A 25,305-nucleotide genomic window follows, 5' to 3' on the forward strand; every position below is an offset into this window, starting at 1 on the left:
ACGCTTGCTAATGGGGTTGAATCCGCCCCTAAATCCGCCCCTACCCATATTTCAAGAGCCCTAACTACTATCCGCCCCGACCCACTCCGTCGGCTCAATGCCTCAATCCGTCCCAACTCGAAGTCACGATGGAAGATGATATGCGACTTACGCGCCGATCTACTATCATAGCGTCCCAACCCGTCTGTATCGTCAACCCAACCCGTCCCAATCCGTTTCATAGTGTCACCTGTTTCCACCCATCCAATAGTATTCGTATTAAAACCCACCCAAAAAAAACTCGTCAAACCCCGCCCCATTAGCAGGAGTAAAGAAGGCTGTTACATTCTTGCTTCTACTCCAAAGGAAACGAAAGTCGTTAGCACTCAAATATCAAAATCTTGTGTAAAAAATAGTTACAGTTGATGCTGCCGATGCATCGTAAGTGGCGAAGGTTAACAAAACTACTCTGGTATCTCTCTCCAAAAAAATAACTCTGGAACACACACGAACCTCTGGAATATACATTCTTCACAATTGGAGCGCACCACCCACCCTTGCCCTTGCTGCTCTACTGCTACCCTACCGTTGGCGAGACCCAGGAATGGCGGAGAAGCTCCCATTATCGGACATGAAATAGTGATTGTAATTGATTCTTGTAACTAGATCCGCAAGATGGGGAAAATGACCCACATTGAGCTTGAAAGATAGGATCTACAGCGTACATAAAAATCATAGTGAATCTAACGGGGGAGTACTAAAGTAGATATTAGAGGTGACGGAATTTTACTAATCTAGCAAATAGATTTAGAAGCCTACCCTCAGGAGAAATACGACACACTCATCAAATTGCTTCTCAATCCGATCCATTTCCATCTCACATCGTGTCCTCACAGCTGGAGCAGTCCCACCAGTACTGAGAGTTTGTTCTACATTGTGAAAGTCGAGAGCCAATCCAAGAATAGTCTTAACTCGACTGGCAATTAGGGCCCACTGAAAAACACAAGCAAAAAGCATTCTTATCGAAACTTAAATATTGGAAAGATGCATTGGTAAGAAGGGATGCTTACCAACTTATCAGAGGCAACAAAGCATTGTCGCTGAATAGAAGAGAGATATGCCTCATGAACTTCCATGACTTCATCCAATGTCGTGGCAGATGCCATGCCATCACAAAGTTCGGTCCATGCACTATGATATACCTACTCAAAGATTGCCATGAGTAAAAGACATACAGTGGTCAAACAGAGGAACAAAACATATTTCAACTCACTCGGTCCATGACGTATTGATGAAATGCATCGACAAAATGGAGGAGCTTCTGTGCTACAATTAAGTGCTGCTTGAAATTATGTGCCGTCCTGCCTCTGGCCTGCCAACAGAAAAGGATAGATTTTATTGGCAATTAAGTTGTCATTTTCAAGTCCCAGCAACATACAACAACAACAACAACATAGCCTTTTTTCCCAAGCAAGTTGGGGTAGGCTAGAGATGAAACCCGAAAGAAATAAGTTCAAAGTTCAGGCACATTGATAGCTAGTCTCCAAGCGCTCCTATCCAAAGCTATCTCTTTAGAGATATTCCAATCCTTAAGGTCTCTCTTAACCGACTCATCCCACGTCAGTTTAGGTCTACCTCTACCCCTCTTTACATTATCGACCCGCTCAAGAACCCCATTACGCACCGGCGCCTCAGGAGGCCTTCATTGGACATGTCCAAACCATCTCAGCCGATGCTGGATAAGTTTATCCTCAATTGGTCCCAGCAACATAACAATCCATAATTTCTTCAACTCCATCGAAAGAGAATTCACAAAGAAGGATACTATGAGATAATAACAAAAAAAAAACAATAATCATATGGATCAGTACCTTCCACATCCACTTTCGTGTTTCATCCAAAACAAACTTTGCCCGCTTGACCTTCAGTAAGAATCCCATAACCTAGATAACAGCAGAATGACCAAAGCCATTAGTACATATGCACCCTACCTGATACTTGCAGTAGAAAGTAAGACATTACCTGATTATACTTCTTCAGTGCGTCTGTATTAACAATTAAATCCAGAGGCCAAGACACCTGCCATTACAAAAATACATAAAAACACAGCAAGAATACAGACAAAGCTTTTTCTCATTGGTGCATACCTTATATGTAAAATTAAGCATGTCAAGAGCATCGATGCCAAAACCAGGTGCACGGCCTTTTTTGGAAGTTGATGCACCTTCGTCACTGATGTTTGTTGCCAATGAAACAACCAAAGAATCCGGTGCTGTCAGGAGCATTTTGTCCGCTGAGTTTCTTATGGACTCCTGCATGAAAGAATTAACATAAGAAAACTTCATCACTGATGAAGCCTAAATATCAATGAGACAGTAAATGTGCACATAAATCACCTGCAACAAATTATTCAACTCAAAATCATCATCCCAGGAACTCCCTCTATCTAGCTTATCGAAAATTGTTATCAGAAACTGCTGCAGCATGTCACCTGAAGGCTCAAGTACATTAGTAGAATCACATTTCATTTAATTACTCACTTTCTGCAGTTTGAGGGAAACACAAGTAAGCAGTTTTTTTGGGGGTTTCCTAGATTGAATGATGACACACCTGATCCTAGCAAATAAATAGCACGTAACACAAACAGTTCATCCATTAATCTCCATTCACCCATTAGCTTGGACAGGATTTGCTTGCCAATGTGATCCACCTGAAAGGGGAAGAAAAGCAGAAAACCCTTTATAATATGGATAAACAAGAAAATGAACATAATATAACTTTTAAGCAGACCTGTCTCTTTACGCATTGGGAAAGGCATTCTTGGATTATACACACTGGCTGAAGAGGATCTTTCAAACTCATATTCTGAATAAACTTCAGAACTCTTGACGCTAGAGTACTATCTTTCTGCATTGGTAAGATCTCCGACAGCGGGACATTTTCCTGAAGGGAATGTGATTAGAGATATAACTAGGAAATACAAATAGCGAACTATACTTTAGAAGCAAGTCTTACATTCGCACAAGGAAGAAGAGTAGGAAATGCATAAAGCACCTCCAAGGTCCTTCTGTCATCTTCTTGTCGGACATAGTCCAAATCACTGAATTGGAAACCGAACTTATAATCAGTGCCATCTAGTCTGGGGAAAGAGGATGTAGGCTGTGTATCACCAATGGTGCTAGTTCCTGCAGAATGTGCATCAGCAAAGATAGCTCTTCGCATATTCCCATCATTCAGTGGAGGGAGATGGAAACTTTCAGAGATATTCAGTTCACTCCAAGAATTTGGATTCCACAGTAGCACTTCTCTGCAAGCAGTGATGGCTGGATTTTCATAACAAGATAAAGTGAAGTGCCCTGCTTCTACTGCATTGGAGGATGCATCTTGTGGGTCACCAGGGACAAATATTGGCTTATCCATAACAGTATTTCTGGATATGGTCTTCTCAATACCATCATATTTCCTTCCTGACGTAGCATTTTTAAGGAGCCTTACCCAAGTCTTCTCAGTGCTGCTCTCTGCACATATATCCTTTGTTTCTTGGGCGTTGCTCTCACTTTCCACAAAAGCTTTGTTATTTGGAACACCATCAGCATGCAGTCTTCTTAAGTATTCATAAACATGGTCACCATTTTCTAAGAGACCAGATAGGCATATCAAGAAAATCTCAGACAAGGTTAAGAGTCCCATTTCACGAGAACCATTTCCGAACTGACTTGTGGATTCTTCAAGAGTATCTTCACTTCTTGGATGACCATCTTGGATTCTTAAACTTGAGTCATCTGGCCAGAATTTTTGTTGACTACTGCAATTAGTACTCTGATAAAGATTGGAAGCATATTTTTCTTTATGGGTTTGAATTCGACGCAGATCTTGAACATGTTGAACAAGTTGAAAGGATTTTCCGGCAGATACAATAGCCCTTGCAATATCTTTCAAGAATATGGGGCATAATATATCCACACAACCTTGATCGTTCACTTTCATGCAAGCTCCTGCAGTAGTTGATTCCTGGCTGCTTGATTCTTTTTTCCTGATAGATTCATTATCAGTTGAATTTGTTGAACCGTCAGCTCTTGAATCTCTTATTCTGAGCATATAACTCATTTCCCAGAATGCTGGTTGATCTATGGTAACTTCACTATTTGCAAAAAAGAACATCTAGAGAACACAGAAATGGATGAATTACAAAACTTGCCTTTAAAAATCAAGGTACACATCAGAAAAACTAAACAACATTCATCACCAAATCTCTACAGGATAATTTTTTTTCTGGAACACGCAGGAGAACTGTGTATCATTATATTAAGAAGGAAACTACAGGATTGTGTTAAACTGGTAATAATCAAGGTAATGTAGAACTGGATGATAAAAATAGATAGTTAAAATGACTAATAAATAGGGTAAAGATATGATACGTGTCAGACATCAAAGAGCAATGACCTTATACTGTGAAGAACTGGGCATGCAAATAGCACCTTATTCAGACAAAAATTTGGAAAGGGTGAATTTCAAGATACAAATGGAACAAGATCAGGACCTCTTCCAGCCCACCCAAGGAACAAAAGTAAATAACCATATACTATGTGTTTGTTGAATTCTTCAAGGCACACGACATAATCATGAAATTCTCACATAATTTATGTTTGGATTTAGGTAGTAGGTCAATCAAACCAGACATGATTTGTAGTGTTTAACACAGTTACATGAATGCCTATGAAATAAATAAAAACAAGCAATAAAGGACTGTTTCTTCAGTACCTCTTCATAAGGGTCATCAAGTATACCATCATAAAGCCAGGAGTCAAGACACTGAAGATAAGGTAGCAAGCTTCCAGCGAATATCACGAGCAGCATATGATGTGGCTCGCCCTGGAATTTATAGGGATTAAAAATTCAAATTAGGAGCATTATAGGAATGAGCAAAAAGCCCAAGATATTGATACAACTGGTTCTTGTTGTAACCTCGCCATCTTCCACAAGGCAGACTTCATTTAACTTCTTGAAGAGATGGTTGAGAATATGAACTGAAACTTCACTAGATGCCATGAGTGCACCAGAATTCCAAAAGCCATCTGGCACAACTCCATGCATGACTTGAGACAAATGTTCTGCTCCAGAACATAAACTACAAAAGATTTTATATAATGAGTGACTGATGGCTACAAATTAAATCTGTCAAGTGCTATGTAGCACATAAGAAACTCATGTACTAAGTTCAACATGTAAATTGTCACCAGCACACATTACACATAATTGCTGATCTCTCTAAAATCAGTTATTATTTAATCACTTAAAGTTAACCTACTCTAGTTTCGTATAACACTACAAACTTATATACAAAGCTCTGAAAACACACAAATGAAATTTGAGGAAGTAACTTAGCAAAGTATCATGGTGAAGTATGACCTTGACATAGAATCAGTTAATCCCAATAGCGTTACAGTTCTGTTGACCGAAATAAATAGCTGCTCTTCCTCCTTCAAAGCTGCGTCACGGAGCCTCTGATGTTAACATGACAACAGTCATTGGAATTTTGAATTGGATAAATACCATCTACTTAAATTAAATAACACAAAATTCATCTCAACAAATCTATTGACATCCTGCAATGCAAACTCACCGTAAGCCAAGAATCAATTGAGCTAGCAAACGCATCCAAAGTCGGGATCCCGTGAGGGCGCATCCTAACCTTCCCAACAAAGAGCTCCACTTCCTTCAAGCATGTCGACGCATACAGAAGTGGACTCAGCACGGACCTGAGGCCCGTCAGCGACAGGTGCATCACATATATCCCTGCTTTCTCACGGTACCCAGGCACATTACTGTCCCAATAGAGCAAGGATGTCTCAAAACCTTGGATCACCTGGAAAACAGCCTTAACCTGCAGGAGGCACAAGGACAGCATGAGCAAATGTTAATCAACTTGACGAGGTGTAGTACAAAACTGCACAGTCATATTGCGAAGCAATGGAATTCCTACCAGCTCATGCTCTTCTGTTCTCAGTGCTGGCACCGGCACAGCATGAGGAAGGCCCTTGGAGACGCTAAGCTGAAGCTTCTGTAAGAAGCTTTGGGCATCATTACCATCCGCCAATTCTGTGGTTCGTTGGGGAAGAACCATGTTCGAGGGCAGTCAGGATTTCAAAGGTGGGTATCCCCACTCCCAACAAAAGAAGGTCCTAACCAAAAGTAAGGAAAAAGTTCACAAACACTACTGACAAAGTGACAATTAAAGGTTTAAGTTGTTCATATCTGATATCTCAGATATTCATGAAATAAAGGGAAACTACAAAACTTAAAAGAAAATTACAATCTAACATTAACTTTGTTCCTTCATGCTTGGATGTGATTGGTGATATCAGTATCCTTGACTTGCAAAAAGAACTCAAGTTCAATAAATGGTACCAAGGTGACCAAGCAATCATTCAAGTAGTGATTCCATGTCATTTCTCAATTTATTCTTTAAATAATTCATTGACGAGAGCCTTTCGCAACACTAGCAGTTGCTACTGGAAATACTAGCACCAGTTTGAGAAACTGGTAAACAACATTATATCTGAGGAGAATCTTTATTCTAACAAGCATCAGCAAGACTTCCCACTTCTCTAAACATTTCATCTCTACGCATTAGTAAGAAAGAGTTTACGTGCGGAAAGAAGATGGTTCATCTCTACGCATTTACGCTAAACAACAGGAGTGACTAGATTTTCACTCTCGTCAGTAACCGGCTTCGGACTTGATGTGGAGCCTAACTCTACCTTCCTCGTCTTTGCTACTCTATCCACAAAGTCTTCAAATCAACTACTTTGTTTTGCAAAGCAAAGCTCTAATATCTAAAGGGAAGCTACATACACACAAATCAACTAACCGAACCAATCTTCATATAGAATCAGAAATGCTGAAATCCGCAGTCACTCCTCACCCAAAATCCCGAATCCCAATCGCCAGCAGCCCGCTGCCCTGAACGGCAAATCGACGGTGCGGCGGTGCTGAATCCCCGCCGCCGCCCACGGGTGGTGGCTCCTGGCGGCCCTGCCTGCGCAAGGGCCGAGAGGTGGAGGAGCTCAGTCCCTTGGAGGCGCGTAGTGCCCGGCTGCCCGACAGCGCCGCCTCGCGGACTCGTCCGCTGCGGCGCACGCCCAGGCGTGGAGGCGCCCAGCCATCAGCCGCGCCGCGCCGCGCCTCGCCTCGCGCCGCCCTCGCGTCGATTCGGGGGAACAGGGTGATGGGGGAGGCGGGGGTGTTGGTGGACTGCACGGCGGCGGGGGTGATGGTGGACGCGTCGGAGGCCGGCGGGGTGTCGGCTGGCGCGTGGCCTTGGAGGACTTGGGCGGCGGCCAAGCGGCGGGCAACTGCTCGAGGGAGCCCGTGGCTAGGAGGATGGCGTGGGAGGAAGAAGAAATAGAAGACAAGTGGGTCCGCTCGTCATAGGGAGAGCAGCAGAGTTTTTTTTTTTTTGAACTCGTAAGCAGCACAGTTGAGTCGGGAGGGCTGTGGATGACAGGTCGGGCCAAACACACCCCGAAGCAGGTAAACAAATCGAAAAACTTTCATATGAGAACAAAATGTGCATAAAATTCAAGTTAAAAACGTACATTAACGTAAATCAAGAAACGGATTGCATTGCCTTCGTTGGGTTAGGCAAGTGGTGGAGCTCCAACGCAAATTGTAACCATTTGAAATCATCCTCATTTATTTTTGGCTAGTTGCATTTTTTGTGGTTGTAATCAACAAGGTATTCAACAATATTTCTATAACAATTAGGGTGACGCTATTGTTATAAAATCTCCACACGATGCTCGAGTGTTTTCTGACTCTTCATGCTTGATTTTTTTTCGTGCAACTAATCTTTATCATCATCTTCAACTCTCGGCGAGATCCACCTCCATCACTGGCGAGATTTATCTCCTTTGTGAGTTAGAATTAGATGTCAAGTATTTCAAGTTTAGAGGGGGAGTTAACAAAAGGCCAGGCAATTAATGATTGAGGGTAAGGAGGGATCTCTTCAACGAGTTAACAAGGAGAAATGAGAAAGTCAAATGAAAAAAATAACAAGAGGAGGAAGAAAGACGTATGACCGGTAGATGAAAAAAATTGTTTGTGTAGATTCGAATACTAGCACTCATAGTATCACTACCAGGGTTTTTTTCCCGACCGGTCCGGTGAAACCGCCGCCCTCCGATAGCGGTTTACCGGACCGGTTTGATCGGTTACCGGTTAAAATTGGTTGAATTCAAAACCAAATTCAAAATTGCATGTGCAACCAGTTCCGAGCGTTATGCCGACCGGTTTGACCAGTTTACCGGTCCGGTTTGACCGGTTACCGGTATTTTAACCAAAAATTCCGACATTTTAAAAGTGGTTCCCCGATGTGAAATAAAAGATAATTTTGGCATGAGCTATGCACATATTAATGTAAAAGACCACACCAAAGCAATAATTTATAATCATGCATACAAATACAATAGTAATAAGCGTGCATATAAATACCGTAGTCATAAGCGTGCATACACTTATACATATCAATAAAAATTCAACGTAAGAATGGGAAGACCCCCATTTGGGACGCGGTTTGGTATTCGACGGTTGACATCACAGCGATACCTCGCACTCTAAGCAGCTCAGCCTTATAGTGTTGCCAAGTTTGGCCCGTCCACATCGATATTGTCTCCCATTCCTGAACTAACATAGTGTAAAAATGGGGGTCTTCCCATTCGTACACCCATTTCGTTGGTGGCTGCATGCTGATGTCAGATATGGGGTAGTGAAAAGACTGCGAGGAATCGCTGTAGGAGGAAGAAGAGTACTGAGGAGTGTCGTAGTCCATCAGTCCAACCATTCTCCTCTGCGATTGCGGTGCTTCATGGTCGATGTCCTAAGTAGCATGTGTGAACTGAGTCTCCCCTGCAATCAATTATATATCATAATTAGCACTCATAGTCAGAAATATGTGTGCATATGTAGGTGCAATGTATATCTGTGAAACGAACACCACAAGCACCATCACTACCACCAGCACCAGCACCACTACCACCACCACCACCAGCATTAGCATCAGCACCGTTACTACCATCACCATCATCGGCCAAGCTGCTATCCTTGGACTCCTGATACGGTGGACTACACTCACCTTCGCCATCATCAGTCTCGGTGTCACTGCTCACTGGTTTTGCTGTTGCCTTGCCTTTTCTTTTTTGACACTTCGGGTCACCCTTCGTATGCCCCTTCTGGAGCTTCCTCTTCCCTAGGTGAGTGTCACCCAAATTTTTATGTGCCCAATCGCTGATGGAATCATCCCCCGTAGCCTCACGTAGATCTGAGAGATTTATTTGATCTCTGACAATATGGGACGGGAGAGGGACATCGCCGTCATCATCATCCTCGTCCAGAACTGGAGCCCGGTTAGATCTACCATATTCCATCCATTCCCGCACCAGATTATTCTCATCATAAAAAGAAAGATGGGCCAGCTGGTCAATGAAATCACCTTCTTCATGCATCGGTGGGCCGGATACCTCTTCAAGTCGGAGACGAAGGATGTAGTTGACATAGACAATCTTGTTAAGTTTCTTGTGTGACAACCGATTGCGAACCTTTGTATGCAGCAAGGCAAAAATACTCCAGTTCCGCTCGCATCCACTGGACGAACAACATTGTGAAACAAGCCGTATGGCAAGTTACTGCAGCTTTGAAGTACTTGATCCGAACATCATCCACCAGGACGCTGCATATGCAACCGAGTATGTAAACAATGTATTCGAATAGAGCAAAAAAACAATGTCGTACGGAATAACTCTTACATGGGGATGTCCTTGGGTCCATCGCCATTTTCATTGCCATTTCACCGCCAAACTCGCCAACCCTCTGCCGAAACATATCAAGCTCCTGCAATGCCTGCACGGCGCTTTGGAGATCCGTCATGCGCTGAAATGTATCCTTGAGTCTATGAAACATTTCTTGAGTTGGATCCATCGTATATGCATACCTCGGATTTAGGACAACAGCTGCAAAATATAAATCACTTCAAATAAGCATAACGTCAATAGATATTAAAAATAGATGACTCGTATAGTCTTACCTGGACCGACATATGTGCCTATGAACACGTCACCCAACCTCTCATCCACCACCTCAAGATACTCCTTCAGAGTGGAAACATTTGTTTCAAAGGAAGACCGCAGCTCCCGTTTCATAGTCTGGTAGGCCATCACGATTTCGCACATGTTGGGTCTCTTGTCCTGATCAGCAAAGCGAAGGAACTTGTATATTGATTGAACTGTGTCGATGATATATTTCAATCCATCCCACAACTTCAAACTTGAAAACCTGGCATGAGTAAATCTACCATCTTCGGTATCCGCCCATTTGCTATGTAAAAACTCAGTAGGTGCCATCAACTGCATGAAACGATCACGTTTCCGATAGATGCTATCTAGGAATATGTAGTTGGTTACAAATCGAGTGGCATTCCACTTGTCCAACTCACCACCGATTGCGTTCCTCATCATTGTATTCAACTGACCATGATTGTGTAACCAATTTGAAATTCGCTTGCACTGCTTGGTCGTAATAGCATGTTCAAGCCTTCGAGCTATATCCTTCAACATCAAATTGACGGTGTGTGCTAGACAAGGTGTCCAAGCAATATGTTCATACAACTCTCTTAGTTCCTTGCATGCTTTCTTGTAGTTGGAGCCGTTGTCGGTGACTACGTGCACGACATTCTCCGGTCCAATCTCCTCGACCACATTTCGAATCTCCTACAAACAAAAACAGATTCGTACCTAAATCACATATCAATCACATAAATAAAATCCTAAATCCTACACCTAAATCTTATCTAAATCCTAAAACATATCAGTCATACACCTAAATCCTAAAACAAATCATCTAATATTCTAAATCATACACCTAACAATTCATTCTAATAAAAAAATTGCGAGTTCATACCTTTGCCTTCGGTCGGACCGGCTTACCGGCGACTACGCCCGGCTAGCCGCTCGACCTGGCCGGCTGGCCGGCCCTGCGCTCCGGTTGCGCGGTGGGGATCACCAGATCCGCGACCGGGCCGGCGGACTGGGGGCGGCGGACAGGGCGCGGGGTTGGGGGGTAGGGTTCTGGGGTCGCGCGACCCCCAGCGCTGCGTTCTGGACGCTATGAAGGTCGCAGCGCGGTGGGCCTTAATGGACTGGTCCATTTTTTTTTCTTTTTTTGATTTAACTTCATATGCCCTCAAACTATACTAAATGAACGAATTTTTGAGAAAATTTGACACCATTAGATTCGTCGCACCTTGAAGTATTTTTAAATTTTTTTGGGAATTTTTTATTTTTTAAATTAAATTTGAATTTTGAATTTGGGCCGGTTGGGTACCGGCCAAAACCGTAACCGGCCCGGACCGGTTTGACTGGTAACCGATTAAACCGGACCGGTTCCCAACAGTTTTTTTAACCCTGATCACTACAATGCGAGTTATCGATAAAAAAACCAGCTAATTATCGATTGAAGCACTTTGAACCAACTAAGCGGAAACGTTTTGAGCTGTCATTACCAAATTAGAATTTTCATTTTGTGAGTTAAAAACTTTTAATGCGATAGTGACGGTTCAGTCTTGCAATATTTTCAGAAAGCTAAAGACAAACACCTGACAATAATATTTTAACAGCACGACGTAATTTTTGTTCTCAAAAGAGGCAAAAAAATACCACAGCCTCTCCATGTGAGAAGGGATCAATGGACGAACGTTCGTTTGAATTGAGACCTCTTTATTTGACAAGTTTTTACTAATCCTATTGGCACGGAGTTTACCCAACACAAATTGGGTTCCCAAAAAGGCCCAGCTCCGCCGATGGCAAATAGGGAAATCACCCCACGCTGAGCAGCCCGGAGCCGCAGGCTTTGACCTAAATACCCCTCCCCTCCCGTCTCATCCCTTCCCCCTCGCCGCCCCCGTCTGGCCGTCTTCCACCATTGCCCCTCGCCTCGCCTTCCCCCAATTTCTTTCCAGCCCTCTTCCTCTCTTTGCCCTCCGCGCTGCTGCCACCCTGCCCCTGCGCGGCCTTCAAATCCGCCCGCCCTCTCCCCCTTCGCGCGCAGCTCCTTGCCTCGCCGCGCCGGCGCCGCGAGGCGCCGTTCGGTGGGTGGGTCGCGCTTCTTGGATCTCGCGGTCTCTCGTTGGTTGGTCCTGGTGTCTCCTGGCGATTCGGGCAGCTTGCTGGGTGGCGATGGCTGTTGCTAGTCCGGGGGTGATGGCTGCGGCGTGAAGGCTGGATTGGGTTTCCGGCAGAGGGGATTGGATCTTGGCGGGGTTGCAGGCGGCCGGATTGCGACGCTGCTGTGGCTGCCGGGACTGGATTGTGCCGCCGCCGCGATTTCCAGTGAGCTCTTGCTCTGTTCTTTGACCATCCTCTATTCGATTTGAGCTTTTCTTGGTTTCAATCCGTGGGATTCACTGTCTATCCATGCGCTTCGTCACTGATTCAGCTCGATTGGACTTGGTTGATGCTTTGTCAGGAATTACTCGAAACTGTGAGTTTGCTGGCGCGGTGATCGGCGATGGCGAACCACGAGCTGGTCCTCGGGCACGGGCAGAACGCGGAGCTTGCGCTGGGGCAGAACCACCACGACTTCGGCCAGGACCACGGGCTAGGCCTCGGCCACGGCCACGAGCTGGACCTCGGCAGCCACCACCACGACCACGACCTTGTCCTCGGCCAGTCACACGAGCACGACCACGAACTTGTCCTCGGCCAGTCGCACGACCACGACCTGGGGCTGGGGCACCACGACGACGATCACCAGCTCGTCCTCGGGCATGACCATCACCACCATGTCCACGGTGGGGAGCTGGCTCTGAGGCAGGGCCATGAGGGAGACTCGGGGGCACTGGATGTGCAGGGCCACCACCACCACGAGCTTGAGTTGTCTGAGAGCCACGAGTTGACTCTTGCTGAGACGCACCACCTCGGTGTCGATCAGAATCTGGATGACCAGCTCTCGCTCGAGCAGGCTCATGAGCTCGCGCTGCATCCACACGACCTCTCCCAGGCTCCTCTCGCAGTTGCTCCAGTTGTCCAGTCACGGACCATGGTTGTGAGCCCAGAGTTTCAGCTGGCTGTGGGCCAGGAGTTTCCGGATGTTATGAGCTGCCGCAGGGCCATCCGCAACACTGCCATCGCCTGCCACTTTGAGATACAGACGGTGAAGTCTGACAAGACAAGGTTTACTGCAAAGTGTGCTGCTGAGGGCTGCCCATGGCGCATACATGCTGCAAAGCTCCCTGGTGTGCCTACATTCTCCATCAGAACCATACATGACAACCACAGCTGTGTGGGGATCAGTCATCTTGGCCATCAGCAGGCATCAGTTCAGTGGGTTGCAAACACTGTTGAAGAAAGGCTACGTGAGAACCCACAATGCAAACCCAAGGAAATCTTGGAAGAAATCCACAAGGCTCATGGCATCACACTATCCTACAAGCAAGCTTGGAGAGGGAAGGAGCGCATCATGGCTGCGGTTCGAGGGTCTTTTGAGGAAGGCTATCGTCTCCTTCCAGAGTACTGTAGGCAGGTGGAAAGAACAAACCCAGGAAGTATTGCTCGAGTCTATGGAAACCCAGATGACAATTGCTTCCGGCGACTCTTCATATCTTTCAATGCATCAATATATGGTTTTGTGAATGCATGCCGTCCACTCATTGGGCTTGACAGGGTCCTTCTGAAAAATAAGTATCTTGGTACCTTGTTTCTTGCAACTGGCTTTGATGGCGATGGTGCTCTCTTTCCTTTGGCATTTGGCGTAGTTGATGAGGAAACTGATGAGAACTGGATATGGTTCTTGTCTGAATTGCATGAGTTGCTGGAGAAAAACACAGAGAACATGCCAAGGCTCACCATTTTATCAGATAGACGGAAGGGTATAGTTGATGGAGTTGAATTCAACTTTCCAACTGCATTCCATGGTTACTGTATGCGCCATGTTAGTGAAACCTTCAAAAAGGAGTTCAGCAATCCACAGCTTGTCAACCTTCTCTGGGAAGCAGCTCATGCACTGACCGTGATAGAGTTTGAAACTAAACTGCTGGAGATAGAGGACACCTCACCAGAAGCTGTTGTTTGGATAAGGCATCTACCTCCTCGTCTTTGGGCCACAGCTTACTTTGAGGGGACAAGGTACGGTCACCTAACAGCAAACATCACGGAATCACTAAATTCCTGGATACTGGATGCATCTGGCCTTCCTATAATTCAGATGATGGAAAGCATCCGTCGCCAGCTAATGACATGGTTCAACGAGCGGCGTGAAGCAAGCATGCAGTGGGCAACAATCCTTGTGCCCACAGCTGAGCGCCGTGTGCAAGAGGCCATTGAGCGTGCACGGGGCTACCAGGTGGCCCGAGCCAACGAGGCGGAATTCGAGGTCATCTCAGCTCATGAGGGAACGAACATTGTGGACATCCGCAATAGGTGCTGCTTGTGCCGGGGTTGGCAGCTCTACGGAGCCCCCTGTGCTCATGGCGTGGCGGCGCTCCTCTCCTGCAGACAGAATGTTCATCGCTACACTGAGAGCTGCTTCACTGTGGCAACATACCGCAAGACGTACTCGCAGACCATACACCCGATCCCAGACAAGACCCTCTGGCATGAAACAGCAGGCCAAGGCCAGGCTGAAGAGAACAAGATTGAGATTATCATCAACCCACCGAAGTCGTTGAGGCCCCCAGGGAGGCCACGGAAGAAGAGGATCCGCGCGGAGGACCGTGGGCGAGTCAAGCGAGTTGTTCACTGCAGCCGCTGCAACCAGACAGGACACTTCAGAACTACATGTGCTGCTCCAATATGAACAACGGCATCGTACAGGCAGTGTTGAAAATTCTGAATAGCTGCAGTATTACTGAGACAAGTTAGTAGAACTTAGTGTCTACCGTGCAAACTTCTTGCTTGCAGACGGGCGTCTTTGGTTTTACTTGATCCTGCTGTCGTTCTAGCATTGGCTTAATAATGTTAATTTCAGCTATATATCTCTCCTGCCAAACCGAGGGAATAGAGCATCTATGTTCTCCAATCGCTCTGGTATGAGTAAGCGCTACTAATGATGCTTTGTCGCCAAGAAACAACAAACTAATGATGCTTTCTCCAAGCGCTTTCTCAGTTAATTTTATCTCCAAATTTCTTTAAGTAAATTTCACAAGAATACCACATTCTTCTCTCTCTACCCCTACTATAAACCCACCACTTAAAACTTTGCTACATCCACCAAATTGTTAGTTATTGCTTTGTGAGATGGAGTTCTGTCCTCTCACACCAAATTGTGTACGCAACAAACAACAAACTAGCAACATGAAAATGTGCTTCGTCGCCTGGGTCGCGATAGCTGCATGACTCCCCTGTCTCCGCGACCAACGCGTCAATCCACGCCGCCGCCTCCCCTGGGTCGCGGTTGTCGTCAATCTACGACGTGCGCCGCTAGGTTGCAGCTGGCGCATTCTCCTGGCCTTTCCCTACTTGCAGGCTGCAGCACAGGCGAATGATCTCCTTGCGAGGAGGAGCAGCATCGGTGAACTGTGGACTGTGGTGGAGGAGCGGCAGGATGCCGGGAGGGTGGATTTGGGAAGGTGTGCAAGGGCAAGATCAATGGGCAGACGAGCTAAAAAAAGACTCCATTTTTGACATCCAAATCTTGCCAGCTTGGTCGTTCAGGGGGGTGACATGCCATTTGTGAAACTAAATTGACGTTATATGTTTTCTAATTGATTATTTTATTACTTTTTAACTTAATCAAAATATGTTGTCTTTTTTATATTACCGTAGCGTTTTCACGGGCAATACACTAATGTGCTAATAATCACAAACTATGACTTCTACTAGCCATTTCACAAAACCACAAATTATATGGTACATGTGAATTTTACTTAATTTCTTTGGCTCGTATCTATCTTGCATATGGTTGGTGTTATGCTGTATTTTCTCATGACGAGAAATTATGCATTAGCCAGATAAAACTTAAAACAAAGAGAAGTATAAGTAATATAACCACATAAGTAACAAAACTTCTACATCAATTATACATGTACATCTGCATGTTACAATACACAAATTCCTCATCTAAAAAAAAGAAATAAAAAACAGCTCATCATTTACAAACTACATCAATCAGTACAAAATCGCCGTTCATCATATACTCGGCGTCAACAGAGCTTGTGCTACCAGTGGCTTCTGAGCTTGTGCTACTTGTGGCTTCTGAGAGTCTATCCCGGGAAACTGACCAATATCATGCCCTTCAACTTGGTTTAGGTTCTCATGCAAACCAATTGCAAACTCTTCAGACCTTTCACCTTGACTCACGAAGAAATTAGCTATCTGCATTAGCAATTGAATTCATATTATTTTCTTTTAGTCAGCAACTGAATTAGTTAGCTTCTCGTTTACAATAAATATGTGCTGTAGAATATTCTGAAGAACAGCATGCGACATCCTTACATGGTTTGCAAGAGACGTTCCACTTAAAATTGCCGCTTCTATGCTTGAACCTGTAAGCCAGTCACCACAAATGCCTGCTCGTCCAAGTGGATCAAATATGCATGGTACTCCTGGAGTGTTCATGGGCAGAGCTGCACCCCTGTGATCTCTACATTAGTTTGTCCTTGTGTTTCAACTTAACGGAGAAGAAGAGATGGAAGGAATGGATTTGTTATACCACAACTGCACTCTTGTGTAAATTGGTTGCTGAAAAGATCCTTTGGCTAACCCCAAAGCATGTTCTACTCCTCCAAGCATGTCTTCCTTAACCTTTTCTGCTGTGACTTTTGGGATATTTTCCTGAAATCAACAATTTAATCCATTAGAGATCTCAGAAAATATAAAGCTCAAACAGACTTGGAATCTCTATTGTTCAATCTGTTTGTCTGTCAAGTAATTAAAATATTGGGTGGTGTAACCAAATCATATGTGTTGGAGTATATTGAGCTCATGTGTATAGAGGCCCATCTAGAGGCCCATGTATAGGTTCTATATATACCCACCCATCTAGGGTTGGAGGAATACAACAACTATTCTCTCCATCATGGTATCATTAGCCTACGGTTAGGGTTTCTTTCTTTCCTCTCTCTCCCTCCCACCCACGCAGCCCGCAGCCGCCGCCGGCCATGGCCGGCCGGCCGCCGGCGCCGCCGGCCCCCTCCCTTCCCCTCTCCTCCTTCCCTCCTCTCCCTCCCTCCTCCTCTGCTCCGGGCGAAGGGGCCACTGCGCCGGGCGCGCTGGCCCCTTTCCTCCCCTGCTGCTGCCGCGCTCGGGGCTCGGGGAGGCCCGCGGCCGCCCTACGTTGCCGTCGCGATGACTGCAGCGGCCGGCGCGGGTCCTCCCGGCGCAGGCGCTGCCGCGGGCAGCCCTGCAGCCGCTGGCACGGGCCATCCCGCTCCGATCCGTCCTGCGGCAGCCGCCTTGGCCGCCCCGGCGGGTCCTGGCGCCGCCTCAGCCGCGTAGGGGCCGCCGCCGCCGCACAAGCAGGGCCTGCGGCCGCCGCAGCCGCCCAGACCCCGCCGCCGCCGCCCCCCAGGACGTTCCTGGCGCGGGCGCGGGTGCGGGCAGGTCTTCTGACGCCGCTCAGGCCGAAGCCGCTGCCGCTGCTGCCGCCGTCGCCGCCCTCCATGCCGCGATCGCTGCCGGCAAGCAGCCCGCAGCCGCCGCGGCCGCCGATCCCATGTGGCTCGAGCTCGGGATGCCTCCCATGGATGCGCCGCTCTCCGCCACAGCCTTCCGTGGTCAGCAGGCCGACGCCGCTCTCGCTACGGCACTCCTCGCCGCCAAGTCGGAGGCTTCGGCGGCCCAAGAGCGGGTCCGCGTGGCAGCCCTCGCCTGGGAGCGCGAGCGCGCCACGGCCGATGCCCTCGCTCTCCCGGTCGCCGAGGCAGAGCGCTACCTCCGCGTCTCCTCCGGCCTGCCCGTCGATCCCGAGCACGGCGCCTCTTCCACCCACCAGGCCCCGACCGCTGGTTCTGGACCCCGGTACGACCCGACTGACCCCATGGTCGCCCAGCTCCACCTCCAGGCCGCCGGCGTCCAGAACATCAGGGCCCTGGTCTCCGTCCTCCTCGACCCCGCGTCCTCCTCCTACGGCCGCTGGTGGGACCAGGTCCTCCTCACCCCCCGCCGCTACGCCCTCAACGACCACGTCCTCGTCGATCGAGGCGCGTGACGTGACGTGGCTGCGCCTCGACAGCGTCGCCCTGTCCTGGATCTTCAGGACCTCGTCAGGACACATGGCGGCACCGTGCGGCAGGCCTGGGTGGCGCTCGAGGGGCAGTTCCTCGGCAACGCCGAGTACCGCGCCCTCCAGCTCGACGCCACCTTCCGCACCTTCGTGCAGGGGGACCTCTCCGTCGGTGAGTACTGCCGGCGGATGAAGAGCATGGCCGATGCTCTTCACGACCTCGGGGATCCGGTGTCCGATCGGGTCTTGGTGCTCAATGTCCTACGGGGACTGAGCAGCACCTACGACCACCTGAAGGGCTGGATCGCCCGCTAGAGGCCTTTCCCCACCTTCCTGCAGGTTCGGGACGACCTCGCCCTCGAGGAGATCACCAGGGGTCTCACGCCCGGATTGTCCTCGCCCACCCCCGCCGCGCTCATTGCTACTCGTTGCTGCTCCTGCCACCTCCCTACTTGGTACTGCTCCCGCCGGGTAGACCGGAGGAGGGGGGGCGTGGACGTCGCCGGCGACGGGGTGGTGGTGGCGGCACTGGTGGCCCTGCTTCTGGTAGCACCGGTACGGGCGGGGGCCGTCGGGGCGCGCCGACACCGGCTCCGGCTCCCGCTCCTGCCCCTGCCGCTGGAGGTACGCCCTGGCCATCCTTCAGCAACCCATGGTCAGGGCGCATCTCGATGTGGCCGTTCCAGGGTCCGGGAGGAGGGCCCGTCCTCAGCTCCAGCCGGCGGCCATGCTCACTGGCGCTGCTCCACTCTTCGCACCGTCCTAGACCCCGCCCGCTCAGCCCAGCCAGCAGCCGGCCTGGCCTGGGGGGTGGGACCAGGCCGCTCTGGCGCAGTCCTTCAGCACCATGGGACTGACGCCGCCGACCAGCACCGAGTGGATCGCCGACTCGGGCGCCTCGTTCCACACCACTCCCGATGCTGGTATCCTCTCTTCTGTCCGACCCCCACACTCCTCTTGTCCTTCTTCTATCATGGTTGGTGATGGGTCTTGCCTTCCTGTCACCGCCGTGAGTTCTGCTCCTCGTCTTCCTAATGTTCTTGTTGCTCCTCAAATGGTTCACAACCTTCTTTCTATTCGCCAGTTTACTGCTGACAACTCATGTTCTATCGAATTTGACTCCTCTAGTCTTACTGTGAAGGATTCGACTTCCCGGCGTCCGCTCCTCCGATGTGACAGCCCGGGGCCCCTTTACACTCTTCGGCTCCCTTCTTCCGCTGCTTCACCTTTGGCTTCTTCGTCTTCTGCTTTTGCCGTGACGCCTTCTTCCACCACCTGGCACCGCCGGCTTGGCCACCCCAGCCGCGACGTTTTGGCTCAGCTTCGCCGTAGTACCGATGTTCCATGTACTAGGGCTCCTGCTGAGCACCTCTGTCATGCGTGCCAGTTAGGTCGTCATGTTAGACTTCCGTTTTCTTTTTCCTCTTCGCATGCTGCGCATGCTTTTGATCTCATTCACTGTGACCTGTGGACATCTCCTGTACTCAGCATATCTGGCTATAGATATTATCTGGTCATTGTTGATGATTTTTCTCATTACTCTTGGACTTTCCCTTTGCGCGCCAAGTCTTAGACCTTCCCCACCCTCCTCCACTTCTTTGCCTGGGTGTCCACTCAGTTCGGCCTCACCGTTAAGGCAGTCCAGTGTGACAACGGGCGGGAGTTCGATAACTCCACCTCCCGGTCTTTCTTTCTGTCTCGGGGTGTTCAGCTACATATGTCTTGTCCGTATACCTCTCCTCAGAACGGCAAGACTGAGCGGATGATTCGCACGACGAACGACGTCATGCGCACCCTTCTGATCCAGGCTTTTCTCCCCCGCGCTTCTGGGCTGAGAGCCTCCACACCGCCACCTACCTGCTCAACCGCCTTCCGTCCACTGCTTCTCCTGCTCCCACTCCACACCACGCTCTTTTCGGTACCCCTCCTCGCTACGACCACCTTCGGGTCTTCGGGTGTGCGTGTTACCCTAACACCTCCGCCACCGCTTCTCACAAGCTGGCGCCCCGATCGGCTCGTTGTGTGTTCCTCGGGTACTCCCCTGACCACAAGGGGTACCGATGCTTTGACCTCACCTCTCGCCGCGTCCTGATCTCCCGGCACGTCGTCTTCGACGAGTCGGATTTCCCCTACTCCACCTCCTCCACACCTTCTTCTGATCCCGAGCTGACGTCTCTGTTTCCGACTGACCCGGTGGTTCAGCCACCGTTACCTGTCTGTCCTTTTCCTGCAGGTTTTCCCGGCGCACCGGCACCGCTTCCGGTGATCCCTGCTGCGCCGAGCGCGGCCCCGGTGCCCGCGGTCGCGCCACGCGCGGCCCCGATGCCTTCCCCTGCACCTGAGCGGTACGCTCAGCCGGTGCAGGTGTACCGGCGTCGCTCGGCGCCGAACCCGGCGCCGCAACGGTACGCTGAGCCGGTGCAGGTGTACCGGCGTCGTTCGGCGTCGACACCGGCGCCTCCTCCTGCTCCAGAGGCTCCTGCGCCGCCGCCACTGGAGCCGTCGCCGCCGCCGCCGCCTACGGCTCCCTCTCGAGCCGAGCCGGAGGTGTACCACCCGCCGGTCATCCATCGGGATCCTCGGCATATCCATCCCATGGTGACTCGCCGGATGGCGTTCCTGGCCGCGACTCTCTCCGCCACCGAGGGAGAACCGAGGGTCTCTCCGGTACCCTCCTCTGTCCGCGACGCCTTGGCGGATCCTCACTGGCGTCGCGCGATGGAAGAGGAGTACGCGGCTCTTCTTGCCAACCAGACGTGGGACCTCGTGCCGCGTCCGTCTGGTTGCAATGTGGTGACTGGCAAGTGGATTTGGACGCATAAGCGTCGGGCTGACGGTACATTGGAGCGCTACAAGGCTCGCTAGGTTCTCCAGGGGTTCACTCAGCGGCCTGGTGTGGACTATGATGAGACCTTCAGCCCGGTCGTGAAGCCTGCTACGGTGCGCACGGTCCTCTCGCTTGCGCTCTCGCGCACTTGGCCTGTGCACCAGCTGGACGTGAAGAATGCGTTTCTTCACGGCACCTTGTCAGAGACTGGTTACTGCTCTCAGCCTGCGGGATTTGTGGACTCGAGTCGTCCGGATATGGTATGCCGGCTCAACAAGTCTCTCTATGGACTGAAGCAGGCTCCACGGGCTTGGTACTCTCGGTTCGCCTCGTTCTTGCTGACACTGGGGTTCACCGAGGCCAAGTCTGACATGTCTCTCTTCATCTACCGCCGTGGGGATGAGACAGCGTATCTGCTGCTATATGTCGATGACATTGTGCTCACAGCTTCCAGTAAACAGTTGCTTCAGAGTGTCATCTCCTCTCTGCAGCAGGAGTTCGCTATGAAGGATCTCGGTCAGCTCCACCACTTCTTGGGCGTCACTGTTGAGCCTCGCCCGTCTGGTCTTCTCCTTCACCAGCGGCGGTACACCCTCGATATTCTGGAGCGGGCTGGGATGACTGATTGCAAGCCCTGCTCCACTCCAGTCGACACTCAGGCGAAGCTGTCTGCTGATCTGGGTGATCCGGTGGCTGATCCTACTGCCTACCGGAGCTTTGCAGTACCTCACCTTCACCAGGCCGGACCTCACCTACGCTGTTCAGCAGGTCTGTCTCCACATGCATGATCCCCGGGAGTCACACCTTGCTGCGCGGAAGCGTCTCCTCCGGTACGTCCGTGGCACTGTGGACCTCGGCCTGGTACTTCACCGCTCGTCCTCTGCTAAGCTGGTGGTCTACACCGACGCTGACTGGGCTGGCTGTCCGGACACTCGTCGCTCCACCTCCGGCTACGCCGTCTTCCTGGGCGACAACCTGGTCTCCTGGTCATCCAAGCGGCAGCCGGTTGTCTCCCGCTCCAGTGCCGAGGCGGAGTACCGGGCTGTCGCTAACGGCGTGGCGGAGGCGTCCTGGCTACGATAGCTCTTGGCGGAGCTCCACAGCCCGCTCGCCAAGAGTACGCTCGTCTACTGCGACAACGTCAGCGCCGTGTATCTCTCCACCAACCCCGTCCAGCATCAGCGGACGAAGCACGTGGAGATCGACCTACACTTCGTGCGCAACAGAGTCGCCATCGGCGATGTTCGGGTACTCCATGTCCCGACTACCTCCCAGTTTGCTGACATCTTCACCAAGGACCTGCCCTCCTCGACCTTCTCGGAGTTTCGATCCAGCCTCAACGTAGCCGATGGCTAGTTGTGGCTTAGGGGGGTATTTGCCCTTTGTACTCTCATCTTGTCCAGTCTTGAATACCGCTGCGACGGTTGTTCAGACTGCGGGGGGTGTTAGCTTTCTTGTTGTCCAGTCCAGAGATGGCAGCGGATCGGGTTCGGTGCGGGTATCCGCGGGTTTCGGTTTTTCGGGTTTCGGGTTTGGTGTTGGTTTTTCGCCCACGGTTTTCAGGTTCGGGTTCGGGTTTGGTTTCGGGTTCGGTTTCGGGTTTTGGTTTCCACCCGTGGATATCCAATGGATATCCGAAATAAATTATTTGGAATTAAAACTCATGTTTTATAATATATTAATGATAATTTGTTTACTTAGACTATTAAATTTATTGAAAGTTGGGTCATGAAAATATTTATTATTTGTTGCCTCTTGTTTATATATGTGAATATGTGTATATTTATCTGCGGGTTTCGGGTATCCATTCGGGTTTCGGGTATCCGCGGGTTTGGTTTTGGTGATGGATTTCCACCCGAATCGGTTTCGGGTTCGGGTTCGGGTTTCGATTTCGGGTTTCGGTTTTGGGTGCACGGAGACTCCACCCGATCCGAACCCGACCCGTTGCCATTCTTAGTCCAGTCTTGAACACCGCTGCGCCGGTAGTTCAGACTGCGGGGGGGGGGGGGGGGTGTTAGAGTATATTGAGCCCATGTGTATAGAGGCCCATCTAGAGTCCCATGTATAGGTTCAATATATACCCACCCATTTAGGGTTGGAGGAATACAGCAACTATTCTCTCCATCAATATGACTAACAGCTTTCAGCAAAAAACCCACCTGCGGGACTTTGTTTCTCTTTCCATAAGCAGCAGTGCTGAAAAATGTCCAACACTCAGGTGTGCCTGTCTGCATTGGAAAAAGTTTACGGGTATTGTTGCCCATCCAAGAGAGAGAATCAACATCTCTTACAAACGCTCCTTCAAACACTCCGCGAGAATCATTATGCGGGATAGGAAGAGGATCTTCAAATGCTGCAAGGAGTGCCCAGACAGAACTGAGCTCTAGTCTCTGATCATTGAATGCATAAGACTCAGTAAGAAATTGGAAGATAAGGATATGTCTCGTGGGTCCAAATTTGTGCAACAGTCAATACCTTCATTTGCTTTGTAAGCAATGGTAATCCTGATGTAGAGAGCAGACGGTTGGCACATTTCCCTGATAAGTGTGTACCAAAAGGATCAGCTAGGAATACGATGTCATTTGAAAAGATTAGAAATTTGGTTTACCAAAAGAAGTTACACAGTTCCTGCTATGAAATCAGGGGAGCGCATAACTATGGTCTATGGACGTGTGGCATAAAAAATATGTGTTATCATGCAAATGCGATACTTAAGCAATACTAGTTTTTTTTAACATCATGCTATTTTTTTTTAATAATGTGAGCCATCTGGGTTGTCCAAAACATGTAGAGCTATAAAGAAAGATAGAGTGGAAAGGCTGAGCTTCAGAAGTTTACCGCCTAACTTCCGCAAAATGTGCAACATTATGCAATCGTGCTTTGCCTAAAGAAACAATATTTTCCTATTAGAAAGGAATCTGTACTGACCATTATGAGCTATCACAATTGCATCATATTCACCACGAGGCTTTTCATTTTCAAACAAGTGCCACAGGCCATTGAACGGCTCAAGTTTGCTTATCCAACAAGGCCGCACAACTTTAATCATATCAGTCTGCACAGTGATACATGTGATTCAGCAATTGAATGGGCATTCAGCAGCCAAGTAAAGAAATGAAAGAACTCAAGATTCAGCAAACCATTGAGTTGTATTTCATGCGACTTGGATTTTTTTTTATATACTTAGCATGCAATTTGGATTGAACTCTGAAAACAAAATCAGAACAGGTCTCTTGGGCAGGATATGATCATGCAAGTGCAATGAATCACGGTTCAGGTAACTGAATCACTAAAGTCTACAACTATGCAACAGTGATTCATTTTTTCCCCCTTTATATAAAAAAATGAATCATTTCTAACTGATCTTTCAAAAAATCAAAGAAACATGTCATACTACACTTCCCTGGAGCTTGCATCAGGTGGAGATGGATATACCTCAGGCAGCATTGCATCTGCAAGTGAGCGCATCCCGTTAACACCGATGTACCTCGGTGTCGACGAAGGTATGGGCGTGAAACGGCCACCGGCTTCGAGCTCGCCGATCAAGCCACTCCACTCACGGAGCAGCCCTCTGTCGAGCCACTCGTCCACCAGCCTCTGGAACCGCTCGTCGCTCGCGGTGAAGAACTGCGCCGCGTGGTCGAACACCAGCTGCTCGCCGCCATCGACGAATCTGGTCGCCATCCTGCCCCCTAGGCCGTGCATCCCCTGCGTCAGCAGCGTGCCTGTGCCGGTGAGCATCGCGGGCTAGCGGATGGGGTGCAGAGGAGGGGGAGGGAAGGTAGGGGACAAAGGGGCGACTCGAACCGTGTCGAAGACGACGGAGCGGACGCAGCGGGCAGCGAGCGCGGACGCGCAGGCGAGTCCGGAGGCGCCGCCGCCGATGACGGCGACGGTGGGGTCGGCGGGGACGGGGGTGGAGAACACCACCTGCTCCTGGTGGAAGCTCTTCTTGATGGCCGACCGCCGCGAGAACCCGGGCTTCCCGCGCCGCACCCGCCGCGGGGCCGCGCCCCCGCTGCCGGAAGAGGCGGCCACCACTCTGGCGAGGCGGGCCGCCGGGAGCGCGGTGGCAGGGACGACGAGGGGAGGCGGCGGCATCACGGCTGTTCGACGAAATGCGAGAGCGCGAACCGTACCGTTATCTCTTTACGGGGGCTTTTTCGTTTATGATAATACGAATATGTTTACAGGGGTTGGGTTTTTATTCTTCTTCGGTTGACTGAAAACAGACTCGTTCAATTCTAATCTAACTGTAAAAATAATTCAGCTAGTATTTATCCAAGTTC

At 49.4% G+C, this 25,305-nt stretch overlaps 3 protein-coding genes across 4 annotated transcripts; 1 reads left to right on the forward strand and 2 right to left on the reverse strand.

Annotated features, from left to right (window-relative positions):
• Positions 1–332: 332 nt before the first annotated feature.
• Positions 333–7,371, reverse strand: LOC120666816 (gamma-tubulin complex component 5-like). 2 transcript variants are annotated; one of them, XM_039946763.1, is made up of 17 exons: positions 6,905–7,371; positions 5,963–6,161; positions 5,603–5,863; positions 5,389–5,483; positions 4,945–5,107; positions 4,741–4,851; positions 2,995–4,140; positions 2,770–2,922; positions 2,590–2,689; positions 2,376–2,470; positions 2,127–2,291; positions 2,002–2,058; positions 1,851–1,922; positions 1,253–1,351; positions 1,050–1,181; positions 799–972; positions 333–693 (listed from the first exon to the last, which is right to left on the reverse strand). In XM_039946763.1, exons 2-17 carry the CDS (start codon positions 6,101–6,103, stop codon positions 562–564), a joined length of 3,096 nt encoding a protein of 1,031 aa, XP_039802697.1. In that variant the 5' UTR covers positions 6,104–6,161; positions 6,905–7,371; the 3' UTR covers positions 333–561. The 2 variants fall into 2 exon arrangements, with proteins under 2 accessions (XP_039802697.1, XP_039802699.1); XM_039946765.1 differs by having other exon boundaries at positions 346–693; positions 5,389–5,467; positions 6,905–7,352.
• A 4,552-nt stretch (positions 7,372–11,923) lies between these two features.
• Positions 11,924–15,045, forward strand: LOC120666818. The gene is made up of 2 exons (XM_039946766.1): positions 11,924–12,359; positions 12,496–15,045. The coding sequence occupies exon 2, from the start codon at positions 12,538–12,540 to the stop codon at positions 14,821–14,823; it is 2,286 nt and encodes a 761-aa protein (XP_039802700.1). The 5' UTR covers positions 11,924–12,359; positions 12,496–12,537; the 3' UTR covers positions 14,824–15,045.
• Positions 15,046–15,983: 938 nt separating this feature from the next.
• Positions 15,984–25,195, reverse strand: LOC120666819 (renalase-like). The gene is made up of 8 exons (XM_039946767.1): positions 24,824–25,195; positions 24,452–24,724; positions 23,945–24,071; positions 23,492–23,553; positions 23,176–23,406; positions 16,678–16,799; positions 16,461–16,599; positions 15,984–16,340 (listed from the first exon to the last, which is right to left on the reverse strand). Exons 1-8 carry the CDS (start codon positions 25,115–25,117, stop codon positions 16,155–16,157), a joined length of 1,434 nt encoding a protein of 477 aa, XP_039802701.1. The 5' UTR covers positions 25,118–25,195; the 3' UTR covers positions 15,984–16,154.
• Positions 25,196–25,305: the final 110 nt, after the last annotated feature.

Source organism: Panicum virgatum, chromosome 3N (genome assembly GCF_016808335.1).
Source record: "Panicum virgatum strain AP13 chromosome 3N, P.virgatum_v5, whole genome shotgun sequence".
Lineage (NCBI taxonomy): Eukaryota > Viridiplantae > Streptophyta > Magnoliopsida > Poales > Poaceae > Panicum > Panicum virgatum.